The sequence below is a fragment of the Lemur catta genome, chromosome 22 (genome assembly GCF_020740605.2).
Source record: "Lemur catta isolate mLemCat1 chromosome 22, mLemCat1.pri, whole genome shotgun sequence".
In the NCBI taxonomy this organism is placed as follows: Eukaryota; Metazoa; Chordata; class Mammalia; order Primates; family Lemuridae; genus Lemur; species Lemur catta.
This window is the reverse complement of record NC_059149.1, coordinates 12,420,804-12,442,017: the sequence shown is the minus strand read 5'-3', so window position 1 is coordinate 12,442,017 and position 21,214 is coordinate 12,420,804. Positions and strand designations below refer to the sequence as shown.

Below are 21,214 nucleotides of genomic sequence, written 5' to 3'. Positions count from 1 at the left end.
CACAGCCAAGTTTGAAACTCATTTCTGTAGATCTTTTTTTTCCTTATCACCTCCTACCCCCATTCCTACATTTCCCTTCTAAATATTCCCTTTCTCACATGGGATGGAAAAGACAGGTGAAGTAGGTAAAGGTGGGAAGATGCATCCCACCTTTTCTGCATCCCCGTCTACCTTCTGTGGTAAACATACAGTCATAAAGGAATCACAAATATATTCTACCCCAGGGTCTAAGAGTTCCCATCTTTTATCTTCTGTCTCAGGATCCTCATCATGTCTTCCCCTTGCACTAAAGGCAAGGCAAACATAAAGCAAATAGAAGCAGATTCCCACCCACCCATGGCAACTTTGCGATGAGCAAAAGAAAATACTGAGTTGCTCAAGGGATATCCATGGAAGAAGAGCTAAAATGCTCTTCAGACACTGGTGCAAAACTCTGAAAGAGCAAGCTCATCGGCAAGAGAGGCAGAAATCACCTTCCCCATAGGACTTTTGATGGTTGTGCCAGACTCAAGACCATCCAACTCCAATGACAATTTTTTTTTCCTTTTCTTCTTTGCAGTTCTGGCTGCCTGATTATTATTTTGGCAACATAAACATATCAATAAAGAGATGCTGGACCTCTGATAATGATTCCCACTTCAGCCAGCTACTCACTACATTACAGAGAGATGTAGTGTAACCCATATCTCTTGCTCTTGGTGAGCTCCGTGGTCTGCTAGAAAGCTACCTGTTCTACCTCCACCTAAACAGTTTAGTCTTCTGATTGTGGACAAACAAACTCACGTGCTTTACAGATGAGTGGCCTAATCAGGTTTAATCTTCCAACAAGCTACCTTGCACACATCAAGGTTCCTATTCTCTATATATATTTCCTAATTTTAAAGATCTAACAACTAATTTTTTTTTTCAGAGAGGGTCTCGCTCTGTTGGCCAGGCTGGAGTACAGTGGCCTCATCACAGCTCACTTACAACCTCAAACTCCTGGCTCAAGTGATCCTCCTGCCTCAGTCTCCTCAGTAGTTGGGACTACAGGTGTGTGGCACCATGCCCAGCTAATTCTATTTTTTGTAGAGTCAGGGTCCTGCCATGTTGCTCAGGCTGGTCTTGAACTCCTGGCCTCAAGCTATCCTCCCACCTTGGCCTCCCTAAGAGCTGGGATTGTATGCCTGAGCCACCTGGGCCAGCCTTGAAGTCCTTGTTCTTTAGGGGAAAAGCTTGCTAAGAGCTATTTCTAAGATGTGGTAGTAAGTCAAGATTATTCACAGGAGAGAGAGAGGGAGACACCAGAGATGCTGAAGCACAGAGAAAAGGCCACCTGCAAGTCAAGGGAAAAAGCCTCCACAGAAACCAATCCTGCAGATTTGGGGTTTCCAGGCTCCGGAACTGTGAGAAAAGAAATTTCTGTGGTTTAAGTGACCCAATTGGTGCTATTTTGTTAGCAGACTAATACAATATTCTTGATATGTACCATACCTCTGTGGTCTTCCTCCAAACTCATAACCCCATCAGATAAATACCAATGGAAGGGCATTGTGCAAAACACCTGACCCTTACTCCTCAAAATGTTCAAGGCCATCAAAAACAAGGAAAAGTCTGAGAAACTGTCGAAGCCAGGAGGAGCCAAAGGAGACATGATGACTAAAGGCAATGTGGGATCCCGGATGAGATCTTGGAACAGAAAAGGGGTATTAAGTAAAAACTGAGGAAATCTGAATAAAGTATGGACATTAGTTAACCATAATGTATCAATATTGGTTCATTAATTGTAACAAATGTATCAAACTAATGTTAGCTATTAATAATAGGGGAAACTAGTATGGGATAGATGGGAGCTCTCTGTACTAGCCTCACAGTTTTTCTGTAAACCTAAAACTATTCCAAAATTGAAAGTTTATTTTTTAAAACAAAGATTATTCACAGGCCTCATCTCATCTGTTGGTGGTGCGGGAGGATACTAAATCAAAGTGGGGGAAAAAAGGAACCATTTTCCCTCCTTAAAGCAATTTACAAAGCGTCGTGTGTGCGGGTAGTCCAGCCTTTGGTTTCTTTGTAGAACAGGACTGAAACAATATTTTAGTTAATTCTGTGATGGCTTGCTTAACTTATAGCTAACAGCCAAAGTCCGCTTTTGTATACAAGGCTTGCTTGCTTAACGCTTGGTTGCGATAGCTAAAAAAAAAAAAAAAAAAAAAAATGCTCCAATATAGTTAGAGAAAAACAACCACGAATAGCTTACTGATAAGGGGGCCAAGGCCTGATCAATACGTGAATAAGCTTATGAGGGGCGTATGTCCCCTTGTCAGAGGTAACTGGCTGTAACAAATTCCAGCAAAGAATATGAAAGACATGTACTCCCGCTGCGCGGGGTCCCTGCCCATGGAAAGAGACCACTGCGTTGGTGCTCGGGGCTTGGACCCTAGTTCGAACTAGTCAATAAACTCCTTTGCCTTTTACAGCCTCAGTGACTCTGTCATTCTGTTCCCGGGGCTGAGGGAATCCGGCTCTAACATCTTCGCCATCGTTTGACCTTGCTTTTGCCGGCTTGAAGGGGTCCGTGTGGGTAACTCGACCCTCGGTCTCCACGCCAGCCCTGCAGAGCGCAGCGGGCAGTGAGAACCGCCGCGGCTGTTTCGCAGGATGCAGTTTAACCCGTGCACGAAACGCGCCTCCACTGCTCAGGCGCCCCGTTTCTGCAGTGGGCGAGCCGGCTGGTAAATACTGAATGACTCGCCCCAAGATACTTGGTAAAAGGCGGTTAGTTTTTATAACTCGTGTTTGGCTCCGAAGCCGGTGCTAAATCAATGCTTTCCAACACAGCGGGTGCGAATGGCGGTTTTCACCTGGAGGCAGTAAAACTACATCATTTATAATATATTGAACTACTTCACAACGTGATCGGCATTCAAAGTAAGGGCCCGTCCTTATTCTGCCACTGCGCTCTTCTTATGCTTGTGGTGTTAAAATGGACTTTCCTTTTTAAAACGGTAGGAAGCAGCACAGGTCTTTTTTTTCCCCTGGGGACATAAAAAGGGAGGAGGGAGCCGGTACGCAGGGCCGGCCACGAGCCGCGCGCGGAGAAGGCCGCCCGGGGACGCTGCGCGGGGCTCTCACCAGGTCACGGCCCCCGGGAGCCCGCGCGCCACCAGCCCAGAGCGGCGCGCGCGCGCGCGGACGTCCTTGCGAGGGGAGGCGTGGCGGCGCGCACGTCAGCCAGCCCGCCAGGGGTCGCGGTGGACTCCCGGCAGTCTCTGCGCTTCTCGCGATAGCCGAGACTACGCTTTCCGGAAGTGAGTTCCCGGAAGCAGCATGTCTGCTCCCGTGGGCCGACCAGGCGCCACACGCTGAACCGCCGACACCATGCAGTCAGATGATGTGAGTCTCCTCCGGTTGCTCTGACACCCCGGGGTTCGCGCAGGGAATGGTGCCCATTTCAGGACACTCAGGAAACGCGCACTGTGCTGGCCTGTTTGCCTCGTGCTGCTCCAGATGCGAAGCTTCCTGAACCCCGATTTTTGAACGTGGGGTTCTCATGTGTCTAACCGGGATCTGCAGCCCGCTGCCCAGCCGGGTTATGGGGACAGGACACCGCCACCTCAACCCACAGGGTCGATGTATCCACACCCTGGTGCCTGCAGTGAGGGACGTTGTGCCATGCTGTCAGCTGTCAGCTCCGGACTTGGGGGAGGGGTAGCGGCAAGGGGGTGCCGCGAAGTTTAGACTTCGGATTTAAGGATCCTTCTTATCCATGTGCACCTTACTGTCCAATCTGCTTTTCCGGAGTTAGGTTTTTCCTTACATTTGCTCTACTGTGTGCCCAAGTCAATTTCGGAAGCAGCTTAGACTCACTCATTTAGTTCTTTTGTTGGAGAAATATTTAAGTGCTTAAAATGTGCTGCACACTGTGGTAGCTACTGGAGATTTGGTGGTTAACACGCCAGACAAAAAGTCCCTGCTCTCCTGGAGCACGGGGGGAGGCGGAGGGATACAGATAGTGAACAAATAAATAAAACAATTGCACTGTGTCATAGTACTATGAAAAAGCAGAAGTGATGAAGTAGAATGTAATTAGGAGAGACCAGGTCAGGGAAGGTTTCTCTGAACAGAGGACATTTTAGCTGAGATCTAAAAGATGAGAATGAACCAGCCACTGAGTGAGGGAAAAGCAATCTAGGCATTGGGAACAGTAAAGTACAGAACTGAAGGTATGAGAGAAGGAACATGAAGGACACCAGTGTGACTGTGTTGAGAGCGAGGGGTAATGAAGTTGATATGCTTGCCAGGGCAAGATCATGCAGAGTCTTGCAGGACGTGTTTTTAGGGTTTTTAATGATGTGATAAACGTTTTTGAAAAGTTCTTCAGTTGCTGTGTGAAGGAAGTTTTAAGTTGAAAGAATGAAAGTAAGGAGGGTAGGGTATGATGAAAGTAGCTTCAACTAAGGTAATAATGTGGAGATGAAAAGAAATGGATGAATTTGGGACTTGTTAGATCAGTATAACTGACAAGACTTGGTGATGGGTTCAGTGAAGAAGAAAAGGGAGAAATCAAGCGATTTTAGATATAAACATAATTCAGTGGTGATTTTATTTATTGAAATGGGGAGGACTAGGGAAGGAATGCCCTATTGAGAGGTATGGAATTGATTTGGATATGGTAATATTTATACCTCTTAGATATCCATGTGGAGATGTCAAGTAGGCCTGGATGCACATACAAGTCTGGTATTCAGGAAAGAAGTCTGACCAGGAGATGATTTTAAAATCATCAATTTAGAGATTATATAGAAAGCTGTCAGCCTAAATGAGCTCCCTACTTTCCAGTTTCTTTTCCTCCTACCAGTTTCTTACTATCCCCCACCAGACACACCTAGAAAATTCCCACAGTGTGTTCTATTCTTTCATCCTTCTTCATGTTTTCCCTTTAATTGCTTTAAAGGTTTTTCCCAATTCCTCAAGGCACCTCACAAAAAGATGGCCATACTCTCATGCACTTCTATGTGGCCTACTGTTACTTTGTGATACTTTGTTTACATATCTTTCTTGAGTGCCTACTCTGTGTCAGGACTTGGAGATGTCACTGCTTTACATAAATCAAGTATATAATAAATGCAGAATGAATAAAGACCACATTAGTTAGTGGAGGATAGCAATAGATAATTTTCTTTGCCCTCAATGAGATAAAATTACATACGTATATCCAAAAATCTAGTACTGTGCAGCCTTCAACAGTGAATAATGAACATATTAAGTAAAAAAGGAAAGTTATGAAGTATACATATATATGATCTCATGTTGCTAAAAATATACACGTAGGCATACGGTTGGTGAAATATACACTTATAGAAAGAAATCTGGAAAAATATTTATAAAATAGTAATGAAACTTTATCTCTGGGTAATAGAGTTCTGGTTATTACTGATCCATATTTCATTGTTCTACAAGACTCTGTTGTGTAAAGAAAAGTTAACAAGTCAGGCTATTTTACAAAGTCCTTTTTCTCATTCCTTAAAGACTCTTCTCAGTAAAGCAGGCACTGTTCTAGGACATTGTCTTCTTGAATTAATATGGCATCTCGTGGGTCAGAACATTTGCAATGGGTTTTTACTTTGTCTTGCAGGTTATCTGGGATACACTAGGAAACAAGCAATTTTGTTCCTTCAAAATAAGGTGAGTGTGGATTTACAACTTGGACTGAGATTCCTTCAGTTGCCTTCTTGGTAACCCATCTTACAATCTTTGTGTCTTTGCTCCGTTCTAAAACCAAAGCTCGGGGCTTTTGCAGAAATGCATACAGCCTGACTGGACTATGTATCTTTGTTTCTTTCTGCTCATTCTAGAACCAAGACTCAGGGCTTCTGCAGAAATGAATACAACCTGACTGGACTATGTAATCGGTCGTCCTGTCCCCTGGCAAATAGTCAGTATGCCACTATTAAAGAAGAGAAAGGTAACTCCCTAGTTTTAACTTCCATGAGAACTAGTCAATAGCTTTTAAAGGGATGTTCTTTAGTCTCTGTGAATAACACTAATGGTATTTTACTTCATGCTTTAGGACAGTGCTACTTGTATATGAAGGTTATAGAACGAGCAGCTTTTCCTAGGCGTCTTTGGGAACGGGTAAGACTTATGACAAAACTACGGTGACTGTTGATCAAGAGCATAAATGGCACACGCTTGGCTATAATGCTCTCTTCCTTGACCATATCTAGATTAAGCTTTTAAAGCCATCCTTATTGGGCCCTGTAAATGTTGTTGACAGTGAAGATCTAATAAATCATTCATCCTTACCCTGCAAACTTCCTTTTTCTGTTTGGTAGGTCCGGCTTAATAAAAACTATGAGAAAGCACTGGAGCAAATTGATGAAAATTTAATTTACTGGCCTCGTTTCATTCGACACAAATGTAAGCAGAGATTCACCAAGATCACCCAATACCTAATTCGAATTAGAAAACTTACACTAAAGCGACAGTAAGTATTTGGATCGTTTAAAGGTTTAAATCCTTCCTTTCATGGAACATGTTTTGAAGCTAAGAGATTGAGAAACTTCAGGGCTTTGTATTAAATTCAACTTTGTGGAATCTTTATGATATGCTAAGAAGCTTTACCTCAGATTACAGGAATGCCCTTTGATATGGCAGGACTTCTACAACAGTTGAGTATAACTTGGTTACCCTCCCTGTCTGAAAATCTTCTTCAGAAAATTTTCCAACTCCTGAGGGAACCTTAACATTAGAGATTAGAAAGTGATGTAAAAAATGTGAACAGGAATGTAAGAACTTTACCCTAGATTCATTGAAAACTAATTTTAAAGGGTGATATGAAATTCACAGAATTAATAGACTCCCTTCTCAAGGAGTGTCAGGCCCTAATGCTGTTTCACTGTGGTCTGCAGACAGTGCTAAAGATTAGTTTTCTACAGAAAATTCCTTTTTCTTAGTTTACTGAAGCATTAATTTTAGCATAGTGAATGCCCTGAGAATCTCAGAAAGCCTAAAGAAAACAAAAAGCCATATTCAAGTATACAGAAAAATGCCTGACTTTTTATATTTATAGCATTAAATTTCTAGAAATGTTTAAGTAGTGTATCTTGCTGTATGGAGCTGAGCTCTACAAAACCAATTCCAATCCTTTTTTTCTCATCTTTTAAAAGGAATACAGAGCATGTGAACTTGCATTATTTGATGATGTGTTTTTATTTCCCCTAGGAGGAAACTTGTTCCTTTGAGTAAGAAGGTGGAACGTAGGGAGAAAAGAAGAGAGGTAACTGTTCTGATATTCATACCTTCTGTATTTTCGTTGGGGGAGGGCTGTGTGGGCAGAGCTCATGAGAAAGATTCAGTCACCACTGTCTACATAAACTGTTTGTGCTCTGGATATTGGTTCACTAATGGATAACAGTTGCCTAACACATTTGATTTTTCATATCTTAAGATCATGACTTTTAGGGCAGGTTAAAATATGGGCACTTTGTGGGGTGGTATATGTAATAGGGAACAGAATATCTTAGAGATCCACAACTCCTTTATCTGAAATTCTTGAGGTCAAATGTTTCAGAATGCAGAATTTTGATGTTGCCTGTCTTACATAGTACCTTCAGCAGTAGCCTCATGTCCATTCTAGTCATATTTGGCTGCTAAATTGAGTTTTTGGACTTTGAAATTGCTGGTAAAGAACTGAAAACTCAGCCAGGAATAGTGGCTCACACCCTGTAATCCCAGCACTTTGGGAGGCTGAGCCAGGAGGATTGCGTGAGGCCAGGAGTTCGAGGCTGCAGTGAGCTATGATTGCACCACTGCACTCCAGCATAGGCAACAGAGCAAGACCCTATCTCTAAAAAGGACACGAAAAAAGAAAGAACAGGAAATCCACTTTTGATCTAGGGTTATTTGCTTCTTTGGAATAAACTGGGCAGTTTTGTTACGAAAGCAATGAATAGTGATGGTAATATTATCCTCTCTATTCTCTAGTCAAGAATCTAAACTTTGTCCCAGCGTAGTCTGCCTGTTCACACCACTGATCTCTCACTCAAGCTGAATTCTCTTCTGCTTCAAGCTCCAAGAATCAGCTTTTCCTGACAAGCTCAAATTTTCAATCATTCTTGCAATTTGCTTTGCTTACCTCGCTTTCACCAGCAGACGTTTGCCTGATCATTTGTCATATCCTGTTAAGAAATAGCTTTAATAATCTTTTGATGCTTTTGTTCCCATTAGTCACTAGAAGGGACAGATTAAATATATTTGTTTTTAAAACCTCTGCTAGGTTACTACTGATAAACTCTATATACGGGGTTGTCTTCCCTCAAGCTATCCTGCTCACCATATCTGACATACACCTATTTGCTTTATGGACGGAGTGAAGGCACCGATGTCAGTATACATGAAAAATATTAGTAACACTTAAGTTTTTAAAGAAAAAAGGACACATAAGTTTTGAGTATTTTCTTCCTCTACTTTAGTGGATCACCCCTGAGGTGTAAGCAACCACTTTAGAGAATAACACAGAACACACCTGTAGCCTTTTAACTGATCCATGTGCCCCTCGTCTCCCAACATTGTGAATCATTGCACATGCTTTATCATGCTAACATAGCTTCTATGTGTAACACTTTAAAACCCTCTGTGACTTTCACTATCAAATTAGTGCAAACTTTTAGGCTAGAAAGATAGGTCATGGTTAGATTTTTATGTTTTGGGTTTTGGGTCATACAGGTTGATGTTATACGTCTTCTGAGAGATTGTTGGAAAAAGATTTTTTTACCTATTTTTCTGTCACATGGAATCCAACGTGGTTTTTTAAAATGTAAATGGCTGAAGATCTCTGTTCCCTTTTCTCAGCTTTTATAAAGTCTGGCTTCTGGGCTGCCAATTTTTTGAGGCACTTAAATATATGTAGACCTACATGTTTTATATACCTGTCAAAAGCTTTTTTAGAATTTGATTAAGAATGTTGTTTATAAACCATAGGAATTTTGAAATTGAAAGGTTCCAAAGAAAGTTTGGGAGGGAAAGAAGAAGTATATCTGGTTGGAGAGACAGAAGCCAGTAATAGCAAGGGGGAAAATGATTGTATCGTCCTTATTAAAAAAATGGTAGTTTCTTCCACTTCTGCAGGCTGAAAAATGGGTGCAAATGAATTAAATAGGTTTTCTCTTTTTCTCTTACAGGAGAAAGCATTAATAGCTGCTCAGCTAGACAATGCCATTGAGAAGGAATTACTGGAGAGACTGAAACAAGATACGGTGAGAAAGCTAGTAGTTTTCGGGTACAAATTTTATTCTTTAGGTGGTAGTATCATGCTAGGAAATATTGGGAAATGTATTTTATTTTTTAAGATGCTAGGGAGATCCCAACTATGATTTTATCCCTGGAATAAAATAAATCCATATAGGTCTGGCTTCCTCATTTTAGTTCATTGATACAGCACATAAAATGCTTTGGTTCCCCTTGATACTGCATTCACTATAAGAGACCTCTCCCTTTTTGCCATTTTTCCTAATTCCTATTCCCAAATGCAACAATTCCAGATCTCTGTATAAAAGCCACAGGGTTTTGTATCCCTTATATAGTCTTTTAAGTTTAAAATGAGTTTTTATCTTTCTTAAAATTAGTGTCATTTATACAGACATGATTAAAATATCCTTTTCCTTACTATTTCCCCTTGTCAGCAAAATTACATTTGTCCCCGTGCATAGGTTTTATAGACTACTAAAGTTTAAATGATCTGGTCCCACCCTCCATAGACGTTTCCTATTTGATAGTAACCACTGATTATTTAAATGTCAATGAGTTTTTTGGATACTGCTGGCTCTAGGCTTGAAAATAGCATAGAAATATTAGCCCTCAACTCAGGTATTCTCATTTAATCATTGAAGAGAAAAGAATATGCTTGCCAGACAGTGGGACTTCAAGTGTCATATCCAAATGTAGTTAAAGCCAATCTGTGTTTATGTTCTTCAGTATGGCGACATCTACAACTTCCCCATCCATGCCTTTGACAAGGCCCTGGAACAACAGGAGACAGAAAGTGACTCTTCAGATGCTGAGGAAAAAGATGATGAAGATGATGATGAAGAAGTAAGTCTTGTTTTCTCAAACAAACCTATAGAGAACTAGATATTTGTATGTAATTTACAGAATGTCACCTTCAGTCCCCTAACCAAAAGTAATTGGTCATTATTTTCCTATAGTGACACTAATCTTCGTTTAGCAGTGGCTACTTTGTTCTTCCAGGCTTGCCTAACAAATCATTTATAAATTAACAATTTTAGTCTTATTTATTGGCATTCTAAAATTTTTTCTGCAAGGTGACAAACTGTAAAGCTTCTCTTGTTTATAGATTTTAACCAATTAAAATGAGGATGTTTTACCACTAATGATTTAAATTATGAATAAAAATTGTCTGATAGCGCTAAAATGTTTTTAATTCAGAAATGTTAAAATTAGGAACAACTTAATTTTGGTAGCCTAGTAAGTAGAATCTGGTTCTGATTATGTTATTTATGCACTTACTTATCAAAGAATAAAAGATTTCAACGTCTAAACTGAATCTTCATTATGTATTTTGAACCTAACAGGTATATTTTATTTTAGGATGTGGGAAAAAGAGAATTTGTGGAAGATGATGAGATAGAAGAGAGCGACATAAGTGATTTTGAGGTGAGCTTTATAGGTAAAAAAAAAAATTGTGCTTTGGCCTGCAGCAAAAAAAATGGGGGAGGTGGTTCTGAACACACACAGGTGAATAATTCTTGTTTGTTCTAAATAGAGGAGACAATGAAGGGAGTTTGGAGAAGTCTAGCATTTTCCCTGCTCTTTCACCTGTTCTCTCCCCGTATTAGGATATGGATAAACTGGATGCCAGCAGCGATGAAGATCAGGATGCTGAATCCTCCAAAGAGGAGGAAGAAGAAAAGGCCCTTAAAGTGAGACACAAAGGCAAAACACCCTTGAAAGGACCCTTACGGAGAAAACGGGCCTATGTGGAGATAGAGTACGAGCAGGAGACAGAGCCTGTGGCCAAGGCCAAGACCACGTGATTTCCCCTCAAACGACTGTACACAGGACTGAACATTTGGAACTTTTTTTTTTTATCTTGAACACATATACACCTCCAGTTTTTGCTCTTTTGTGTTGTATTTAACACAATATTTGTGTTTTTAATATTTATGTCACTTCAGTGGGGCAAGAAATCTGGAGTGAGTGGAAGAAAGCCTTAAGTTGTGAACAGAGTATTTTTATAGCATATGTGTTGAACTAACAGCTCGAGCCCAAGAAGCTTAACAGATGAGTTCCTGAATCTGGGATGAGACTGTGGGTGTAAATATTTCTAAATTTTAAATGTTAAATTCCTCGGTGTCCTTTTTTCTCCCACACTTTATTTAGAAATGGTAAGACTTCAATTTTTTCTTGTTCTCCTTTCCCTACACTTAGGGAGGTAAAAGGAAAGAAAGAAGGAAAAAGCAGTTCTAATTTAAACAATGTTTAGTGTATAAATACCTTTTTCCAGAAGTAACTCCATTCATACAATCAGATAGAAGAAAAATCCTTTCCTCTTGGGAAAGTCATACAAATCTTAAGTTCCATCGAAGGGAGCGCCTTCAGAAACCTGTTGCACTTTTCTGATACAGTTCACCACCTTGCTGTCGTCACAGCTATGGGGAATGTTGGCCAGGAGACCCTGAAACATGAAACCAGACAGGCTTTGGGGTTTTTGTTTAATTATTTTTGCCCCTTTTGCCTTGATTCTTCTTTCTGAGTATGAAGAAACAGCTTAATTCCAGCCAAGACAAATTAGGTTTGATCTAGGGTCTAATTAAAGACTAAAGAACTAAGATAACATGGTTTGAATAAAATGGTAAAACAACAAACCATACTATCTCTAAATATTTTTAGGATATCAATTTCTTTTCATGCTGCCTTCAGTCTTTCAATTGGGGATTTCTAAGTGGGGTAAAAATATGAGGCAATAGTTTATTAAATACATACGTAAATACACATACATTTATTATATGCTCTGGCTTTAAGAAGTTAACTTTTGTGGAGTAAAACCAAAGGAAGAATTTCCATGTGGATAATTAAGAATATTGAAAAATATCTACCAAAGAGATAGCTGCCCCCCAAAACTGGAAAATTATGAGATCTGAATTACTGTATCTATTATTACTCCTTGGGAGCTTATAGCTCATTATTTCTTCTTTTTTTTTTTTTTTAAGTTCAGAAGACTAGAACAGAACTTAAATTTTACACTTAGTCTCACTCTGTCACTTAGTCTAGAGTACGGTGGCCTCACCATAGCTCACAGCAACCTCAAACTCTTGGGCTCAAGTGATCCTCCTGCCTCAGCCTCCTGAGCAGCTGGGACTACAGGTGTGTGCCACCACGCCCCACTAATTTTTTTCTATTTTTAGTAGAGATGGGGTCTCAAACTCCTGACCTCAAGCAGTCCTCCCACCTTGGCATCCCAGAGTGCTAAGAATACAGGCATGAGCCACTGTGCCCTGCCCCAAACTCTTGATTGCATTCTCTCTTGCCCTTAGCCCCAGTGACATCTGCTGATCCTTGTGCCTTTTGGTTTAAATAGTTCTGAATAACTTTAAAAGATGAATAAGATATTGCACAAACTCTACCGAAGGCTAGAGAGCTCAGAGATAAAAACCTGAAACTCTGCATGTTCATTTCCAGGCTTGGTCAGGCACATAGTAAATTATTATCAATCATAGGAATTACCTGAGGATAATGAGGCCCTGCTGAAACTGAGTCGCAGACTGTCTTACCTTCACCTGTCCTTGGGAGCAGTGGTCCAGGAGAATCAGGCAGTCTGTGGCCTCCCGTAGCAAGGCACTTTTAACAGACTCTGGGGTAAGGTTTTGATCCCTTGCTACGTCACATATCAGTTTCAAGAGAGCCTTCAATAAGACCACAAGTCTGCAGGAAATTCTGGAATCAAGAAGAAAAACTATGTTCATACTCTAAATTAGGATATTAAAATTGGAAGAGACCAAAGGCTGTCTAGTGGAAAGCCCTCCCTCATCTCACAAATGAAGGAACTAAAGCCAAAGTTAAATGATGTAAAAAACCACAGAGCTGGAAACAGAACCAGAGACTCCACTCCAGGTTTCTTAAGTCTCCTGTTGGCATACTTCCTATACACATATGTGTGCGTGTACACACACACACACACACACACATACACACACAAACGCGCGCGCGCTAGCCTAAGAATACCTTCCTTGCTTCCAGAAGTTTGGTTCTACTATAAGGAAATAGCCCCCTCATGGGCTGAGAAGGGGGAAGCAGGATCACCCCTTACCAAAGGCCTGTACTTTTGGCCACAGAACAGGAGAGAGCCCACAAACCTTTAACTTTTACACCATCTGAGGCCTGGAAGTTAAAAATAAAGTGAGGCTTCTGAAACTTAAATGTCATCTTGAAATTTCTGTCATTTAATTTCAGATCCTAGCTTGCCATGAGCTAAGTCCAACTTATTTATTTCTAATTATTTACTTTTATAAAAGTTTTTATGCCTTTGGTAAAGCTCTGGAATGGATAGCAGTGATGACTGCACAACATTTGTGATTGTACTTAGTGCCACTAAACTACACTTTAAAATGGTAAATTTTATGTATTTTTTACCACAATGAAAAAAAACTAATAAAATCTAGAAAATAATTTAACTTGTAATGTGAAAACATGCACAATAAATCATATTTATGAACAGAAATGTGACTGAGAGAAAAAAGTTTTCCCTTAATCTAAAAAATATTCACCCTTTCCCTATGGTTTGTGTACCTCTCAGCCCTCCATCTGTTACTCAATTTATAATCTCTACCCTCCATTTCCCAGCCTCTGCCCCCTCATACACAGACAACATATTTCTTTTTTAACCTCCTTACATTTGTTCACTTTTCCCTTCTTGAAATATTGGTCTCTGTTCTTTAAACTTCTGACACAATTAATTTGATACAATTTCTTTTTTTCATCTATTCATGTCCATTCATTCTTCAAATATTTGTGTACCTAATGCCAGGTACTGGGTACACTTTGGGGGAATCTAATAGATACGGTCTTCCATTTTCCTGGAGTTTATAGTTCAGCAGTGGAGAAAGATAGTAAGTAAACAAATGCAATCTAGTTACAAATGTGACTAAGAGAAAGGCTGTCATGGGGGAAAGTTACTCTGGATTCCTTGTACATTTATAAGGAAGTGAGAGACTATGGTCCAGAATAGATGCTCTATGTTGTTGGGGCACTGGATTCTCTGGTTGAATTAAATTTTCAGTTGTGCAAGAAAGACTCTTGCTGACTCAACAGTTTGGGTTCCAATTTATTCCTGACACCTATCTCAAGCCAGAGCTGGAATGCTTTCAAAGCAAGCAAATCCTAAATTAGCATTCTGATCACTGGAGATGTGAAATGATGTGCTGTGAAGTACTGCACTCTCAATTAGATTTAACACATTGACTGCCACACTAGAAAAAAACAAATTTTTCCATGAGGCCACAGTGTTTTATTATGAAAACAGAATAAAAACTTCAAAAACAAAAATGATCCTAATTTAATGAAAAATTCGTTATTTTTTATTATTTTCTATGCATGAATTACATGCAACTTGAAAAACAGTTCACGTGGCTCCCAAGGTAAAGAGACATGTGAGTTACATATGCTTCACAAGGCCCTGGGCTCAAAACTAGGGTGACTTAAGTACAGCTCACATGGCAGTTAATGTGTTAAGGATGAACACATTAAGCATGTCTTTATTGCAGCACTTCCAAACGGCCTTTTATACTCTAATATACATTATAAATCTAGAGAGATGTACAACCTAGGTTTCCCAACTTACTTGACCATAGAATTTTTTTTTTCCTGTGGGGATCAAAGAGCACCTGGGTGAGTAGTCTTCAGAACACCAATCTAAGCCAGTCTTAAGATATACTTGAGTTTAAAAGAGAAGTGATTTAATAGTGGCAGAATCTGGAACTGATGCCTGGCGAAAGGGTCAAATATGAGCACCTGAAGTAACTATAGGTTTATTTTATCTTTCTAATGCCACCTGCTCAGTTCAAACTCCTATAGGTGTGTGCAAATGGGAGGTATTCAAGTATATGGCATGTCCTTGATACTCTGTACTGAATGTACACCTGGGCAAGTTCTGAACAGAAAATCGGCTGAGTTTTACTCCTTTTAGCACACCTGTCTGCCTGACTGCTATACCTGGGCCAAGTATGCTGCATGAGAAGTTTTAGAGTTTCCAGTATCTTCAATCTAGCCTCCTCCTCCGGTCCATCATAGATCTCCAGATAACCAGTGATCACTCGCTCCAGCCTCTTCATGTGCCGGACAGTTAGGATCCCCAACCTAAAGACAAAAGAGAAAATGTGATGCCGAAGTGCTGAAGCTGGGGAACACGGCCAGACCAGCAGCCCAGGGACTCACCTCTTCACGAAAGCCGGTAGGTGTCTTGCATAGGTCCTGCGTAAGAGAAGGCGGTGCTCTGGCTCCATGTGGGTCAGGATCAGCTGCAGCACCTCGTCACAGTGTGTGGTAGGTCGAGCTCCATCCCCCTTCCACTGCTGGGCTTTCTCCAGGACAGGGAATAAATCCAGCAGACACAGGAGCACGACCTAGGAGGAAGGAATAGAAGGAAACTATAGTTCATCTATTTTCACTCACAGTTCTCACTGGTTTTTCTAGGAACTTAATTAATCCACTGTCCTTGGGGTCCATGTCATAGAATTCTAAAAGACTAGTAATAATATATTAAGTGCTTATTCCTTTACATTCTTTCTCTTGATCTGACAGTCTCAAGTTAATAGTTTCTCCTCAGGGCCAGGCATGGTGGCTCATGCCTGTGATCCTAGCACTCTGGGAGGCCGAGGAAGGAGGATCACTTGAGCTCAGGAATACGAGACCAGCCTGAGCAAGAGCGAGTCCCCATCTCTACTAAAGACAGAAAAATTACCCAGGCGTCATGGTGCGCACCTGTAGTCCCAGTTACTTGGGAGGCTGAGGCAGGAGGATCGCTTGAGCCCGGAGTATGAGACCAGGCTGAGCAAAACATAGTGAAACCCCATCTCTTAAAAAAAAAGAAAAAAAAAAAAAGGAAGAAAAAGAAAAAGAAAGGCAGTGGGGGTAGGGGGCTGGGGTGGAGAGGAGGTAGGAAAGGCATAAAAAAGAAAGAAAGGATGCTTCTACCTCTAATTTTATATAGCCTGTTTCTTACCTCTTCAAATTTTCTTCCTTCTAAGAAACTGTTATTCATCCTTCATAAAAGCAATTATCAGCTCCTTCCCAAAGCCTCCTAAAACCATCCCTCATACCACCCCAAGCCTGGTTAGTTGCCTATTGCTGAATACCCACTGCATTTTATACAAACCTCTTCTAATATAGTTATCGCTCTGTACTGTAGATACATGTGGATACATAAACATATGTTCATAGATTTACATAAATGTCTCTCCAAAGGATATCCTAAAGCCAGAAACTCTGTCTGATTCATTTACTCTTGGAACTTACAATGGTTACTGGTACATAATAGTTATTCAAGTAATGTCTGTTGAACGAAAGAATAAATGACACTAAAATATCTAATATACAAGGAGTTTCAAGTGTGTGTGTTGATATAAAGCAGCACAGATGGAAGAACATTTAATTAAGAACAATTAATAAAAATAGAACTTATTCAGACATAAAGCTGCCCCCAAAGTGATACACAATTGACCCAGAAGAAGATAAAACACTGGCTTATCTGATTGAGGAATGTGGATGCCTGCTTGGTGTTGAGATATTTTCAATGTGGCAACAGCTTCTGGTTACCATCCTCGCTTTCCAAGAGAGGAAAACGTCTCTCAACTATTCCTAATCACATAATGCCACCTTCTACTGAAATTTAGAGAACTCAAAGTTATGAACAAATCATGATTACCTGAATGAGGTGGTGCTCCGGTGTATACAGGTGGTTGAAAATGGCATGGTATAGAACCTGGGCTCTGTTATACTGCAGCAAATCAGCAGCTGGCTGGAATTAGACAAATTATCCAATTAAAAGAAAAGTTTCCCAAGATTGGCAAAATGTTGATTATCTCTGACATTGGATTATGGGTACACTAAGATTCATTATACCACTCTCTCTACTTATGTGTATAATTTACAAGCTTCATAGTACAAAGTTCTTTTTAAAAAAGTTTCCTTGAGTAATAGCTTGCACATTTTGGTATAATCCATTTCAGGTTCTGATCTTATTTTTTTGTTCTTTTTTTTCTTTCTTCTTCACATTTTGGAGTTGATACCTGTAGAAGCTTTTTTTTTTTTTTTGTCCTTGTTATTGTTGTTCTTGGAAGTCAATCACTCAAGGTCTCATTATTCAGTTTGATAATGACCCATGCTTTCCTGTTTCTTCTATAATTATCCTTTTAGTTATTACATTACCTATGAGATCCAATACCAGGTTGGCAGAGGAAAAATACAAGGAGGAAAATTACAAATAAGTAAACTTAATAACAGCATTAATAGAAAACCAGTTAATCAATGATAGACTCAAAAATAAAATAGTGATAGCATGAATGAGGAACAGCTGTGAATGACTTGGTCTGTCCCATCAGTACAGAGCACAGACGGCAGAGGTTGCTTACCACATTAAGCACAATGTGATGCAGGCAGTGTACACCCAGGATTTTGTTCTCAGTTTGATAATCATCTGAGATAAGCAATGAAGGGGGAAGTATCCTTTCCAGATGTTGGTTCAGCCAGGGTCGAGTGACCTGTTGCAGAGTCCATGAGAAAACATGTTTGATGGCAGGATTATTCTTCCAGGATTCCCTAAACGGACACATGAAACCACATCAAGTAAAGTGACATGGTGGTGTTAAGTAGCAAAGAAAATTAACCAGTTCAAGCTAAACAGAGTATTTTCTTGTCCTTGAAAAAAATACATCGCACATAAGACAACTCTTGATTCTATACTATACAAGATTTGGATCAGAATAATTTACATAACTTGCACTAAATACATTTAATAATCACCCGGCTCTGGGTCTAAAGCCAATCCAATGAGAAGTAGCCACTTACAATCACAGGTGGTGGTTACAGTGAGGATGTATCGAAAAGTGAAAGAGGAGTAAAGGAAACATATTATTATACTAAGGAAACAAATGAATCAATATTTGAACACCAATTTATAGCTTATAAGATGAATTTACACACATGACTCAACTAATCCACAAAATAGTAACAGTGCAATAGGTATATTATCTTTATATTACAAGCAATGAAACTGAGATTCAGAGAGGCTGTCTAAGCTACTCAGAGCAATAAAAAGAAGCACCAGACTTAAAATCAAGCTTTTTAAGTCCATGTTCCCAGTAAAATGACAGCTCATCACCCCAGTGCCAACAAAGTAGTAAGTGAAACCCACCAGAAGTACTTTAGCTAATAGCAATCTAAAGTGTTCTTATTTTTTCCATCCCAATCATTGCTTCCTTATCTGGTAACCACCCCTATCTAGTAACTAATGGTGAGTTTCAAGATCACTAAGTCTAAATTCAAACCATGAACTTAAATCCCCTCCAAATCCCCATCCAAATTCCAACAGTTTGGAGTTATTAACTTAATTCCATATAAGTGGGACAGAATTGCAAATTTTCCAAGGCAGTTGTCATGAGGGCTGGAAAGAGTCCCTGGAAAACTGAGTCTGAAGACGTCGGTTATGATCTCAAGTTTGCTACTACCCAGTTATGCCATTTATAGCAAATCACAACCTTTCTGGACCTTAAGAGATGTGCTATTACAACACCCTTATTTTACTGACGAAGACACTCGGTTCCTTTGAGCTCTAACGTTCTAAAACATGAGGCGGAGGCTCAAGTCGGTGGCAAAGCATAAGGAGTACTTACTTATTCAAATCGGGTTTGAGAAGTCCCATTATCATAGTAAATCTCCCTTTCTCATCTTCATTTTCTCCGCGTAGGAATCCTGCCACGGAACCGCATTCAGTAACTTGAAGCAGTAACGTGAGGACCTCTCTAGCAACTTCCCGAGATCTTGGGCTGGTCCACGGTTGCTCCAAGCTGTGTGTGATGGCAAAAATGTAGATGGGTCCTGCCAAGTGGCGGAGACTCGTCTTCCATTCAGGGCAGACCAGAGAATTCTTGGAAGCCTCAACTTTCCCCAACAGCTTAAGAAACAGTAACCCAACTTCTGTGGCCCTCTCGGCCACTTGATTGTGACCCTCACCTCTACTGTCCTCCTCCTTAGGTGGGGCTGCGTACTTCTCCAGAGCCTTTGCCACCTGCCCTAGTATCTCCGGCATTCCGCGGAGCGGTGCGCCGCTCCCCTCAAATAATCTATCACACTCTGTGTCTTCTATTAGAGCGCCGAGGTCTTTAAGAGCTGCATCTCTTGCTTTGCCCAGTCGTGCCTCTTGGCCGGTAAGACGGTGCAAAACCTTCGAGAAGGCCTGTCCAAGGGCGGAGGGAGACCAGTCTCCAGGCAAGGAAGAGCCCCCCCGCGGCCGGGTCTCCCGCGCGCTGTCAAGCTCCATTCCTCAGGCGGCAGCACCCAAGGCTGGTCTCCCCCAGAGGACGAGGGAGGAGGAAGGGAGAGAGGGAAAGGTGATCCCGCTAAAGAGAGATCACCGGAGGCTGGACTTCTCCCAGAGAACATAAACAACTAAAATCAAATTAAATGAAACGGCGAGCCGTCTTGGAGAAGCGGGGAGTCTCACCGGGATAACAATAAAGTGCGTGTAAGGGAAGGGACCCCCGAAAAGGGAAAGGGACCTCTCCGGTAACAGGGTCTCAGGCTTGTAACAGTGAAGTGGAGAAATTACTACAGCCTTTCTGAAGTCTCAAAAGAAAAAAAAATAAAAGTTTAAGAAATAAACCCCTGAGCCATGACACGAGCACAAGGGACAGGTACCTGCAGGCTTGCCCACAGAACGCCCGTGACTAGCAGGATCCGGACCCAGCTAACATTGCTGCCGTAAAGCACAAGGCCAGCTTCCGCCAATACTGCCGTAACGCCCCGTCATTTCACGACCTACGGTCGTAAAGCCAATAAAGATCCAGGTTCAGAAAAAAGGCGGAAAGGTGGAGCCAGGGAGAATATATTTGCATATATAACAATCTGCTTTCTAATTTTATTTCCCTTTTCATCGGTTAAGACACAAACAAAACGAATAATCACAGAATGGCAGTGTGATTTTTTTTAATGTAGAGGATTTTATATATCAAGACTGAATATATGGACTATATTGGTCACCCTTTCTGTAAAATTAGTGGCACATACCTGGGGCTCCTTAACAGCGTTCCCACGCTGATCCTTTTGTAGTTCATAAGCGTGATGATTGGGTTTTCACGCGCATGCGTGAGATGTGCCTCCCTGGAACCTTGTTACGACGTCGGCACATTACCCGTCTGACATGAACTTCAGGGGATCTTTTAATTAGGGGTTGTGTGGGAGAGTGTGATGCCCAGTGACAAACTTAACGCGCAGTAATGTTCCAGTTTGTGTTGGCCTGATTTTCTGAAACTAGTTTTTTCGTTTATGATCAGAAGCGTTGTGGAATTAAAAGGCTGGCGTATGGGGCACGGTCCCTGGGACCCACGACCGGGGCCTGGGACAATCCCCGGAGCCAGCCTGGAGAGCCGCCCCGGCCCCCGGGGTTGAGGGAACCGGCCGTCCTGTGCTCGGTTTGACCACACGCCGTGCGGTCGCTGTGTGTCAGCCGTTCTCGCGCCGGGTCGGCATCGTTGTCGCCCCTGAGGGTGGCCTTGCGTCCGCCGGACCCTCGGTTCCCCAGGGCTGGTGACGTCACAGCGCCAGTCTGTCCTCGGGAACTTGGGACTCTCACAGCTTCCACCGTGTGGCTGGAGGCCGAGGAGGCCAACTTCATCTGTGCCACCGCACGCGCGCAGAGATGGGCCTCGGACAGCGGGAGGGGTCGCGCGCGAGACCGCCCGGCCACTGCCCGGAGGGGGATCTTCGGGGGATGTCGCGGCTCCCGGCGCTGAATCTTTGCAGCGAATCCAGCAGGTCGCCTGTGGGCTTCGGCATTCGTCCCGCATCCGCCCCCAGAGAGCCCAGAGAAAGCCCTGCAGGGTCTTCCGATCCAGTGGGAGGTGTGGACTGTGCGCGGGTGGGGGGCGGTTAGGGAGGGGTGAGACATGCCGAGAATCCAATGTCCTCCAAGGAGGTGGCTATGGTGCAGGGACACATACAATAC

The 21,214-nt window shown here is 41.7% G+C and overlaps 2 protein-coding genes and 1 non-coding gene across 7 annotated transcripts; 2 read left to right on the top strand and 1 right to left on the bottom strand.

The window, feature by feature from the left end:
* Positions 1-3,287: 3,287 nt before the first annotated feature.
* Positions 3,288-11,342, top strand: MAK16 (MAK16 homolog). Of its 2 annotated transcripts, none has more exons than XM_045535440.1 (10): positions 3,288-3,372; positions 5,615-5,664; positions 5,835-5,944; positions 6,050-6,114; positions 6,315-6,466; positions 7,204-7,258; positions 9,162-9,236; positions 9,955-10,068; positions 10,588-10,653; positions 10,836-11,342. In XM_045535440.1, the coding sequence occupies exons 1-10, from the start codon at positions 3,358-3,360 to the stop codon at positions 11,031-11,033; spliced, it is 900 nt and encodes a 299-aa protein (XP_045391396.1). In that variant the 5' UTR covers positions 3,288-3,357; the 3' UTR covers positions 11,034-11,342. The 2 variants fall into 2 exon arrangements, with proteins under 2 accessions (XP_045391396.1, XP_045391395.1); XM_045535439.1 differs by having other exon boundaries at positions 9,955-10,071.
* On the bottom strand, positions 9,250-20,350 carry TTI2 (TELO2 interacting protein 2). Of its 4 annotated transcripts, none has more exons than XR_006730875.1 (9): positions 20,278-20,340; positions 18,885-20,028; positions 17,625-17,811; positions 16,919-17,011; positions 15,430-15,617; positions 15,208-15,351; positions 12,771-12,933; positions 11,494-11,674; positions 9,250-10,036 (listed from the first exon to the last, which is right to left on the bottom strand). XR_006730875.1 is itself a non-coding variant. In XM_045535437.1 (8 exons), exons 2-8 carry the CDS (start codon positions 19,529-19,531, stop codon positions 11,570-11,572), a joined length of 1,527 nt encoding a protein of 508 aa, XP_045391393.1. In that variant the 5' UTR covers positions 19,532-20,028; positions 20,278-20,340; the 3' UTR covers positions 11,353-11,569. The 4 variants fall into 4 exon arrangements, 2 of the variants coding, with proteins under 2 accessions (XP_045391393.1, XP_045391394.1); XR_006730874.1 differs by having other exon boundaries at positions 9,250-9,999; XM_045535437.1 differs by lacking the exon at positions 9,250-10,036 and having other exon boundaries at positions 11,353-11,674.
* LOC123626760 lies at positions 20,308-20,411 on the top strand. The gene has a single exon (XR_006730997.1). It is a non-coding gene; the product is annotated as a small nucleolar RNA U13 (small nucleolar RNA).
* Positions 20,412-21,214: the final 803 nt, after the last annotated feature.

What these genes read in the sequence shown, in the direction of transcription:
- MAK16 (XM_045535439.1), top strand. An exon ending in ATGAAGATGATGATGAAGAA is followed by an intron (nt 10,072 to 10,587) that starts GTAAGTCTTGTT and finishes ATTTTATTTTAG; the next exon opens with GATGTGGGAAAAAGAGAATT. An exon ending in GCGACATAAGTGATTTTGAG is followed by an intron (nt 10,654 to 10,835) that starts GTGAGCTTTATA and finishes TCCCCGTATTAG; the next exon opens with GATATGGATAAACTGGATGC.
- TTI2 (XM_045535437.1), bottom strand. Translation starts at nt 19,531, where the DNA reads ATGGAGCTTGACAGCGCGCGGGAGACCCGGCCGCGGGGGGGCTCTTCC. An exon ending in ATCACATTGTGCTTAATGTG is followed by an intron (nt 17,012 to 17,624) that starts GTAAGCAACCTC and finishes GTCTAATTCCAG; the next exon opens with CCAGCTGCTGATTTGCTGCA. An exon ending in CTACCGGCTTTCGTGAAGAG is followed by an intron (nt 15,352 to 15,429) that starts GTGAGTCCCTGG and finishes TTTTGTCTTTAG; the next exon opens with GTTGGGGATCCTAACTGTCC.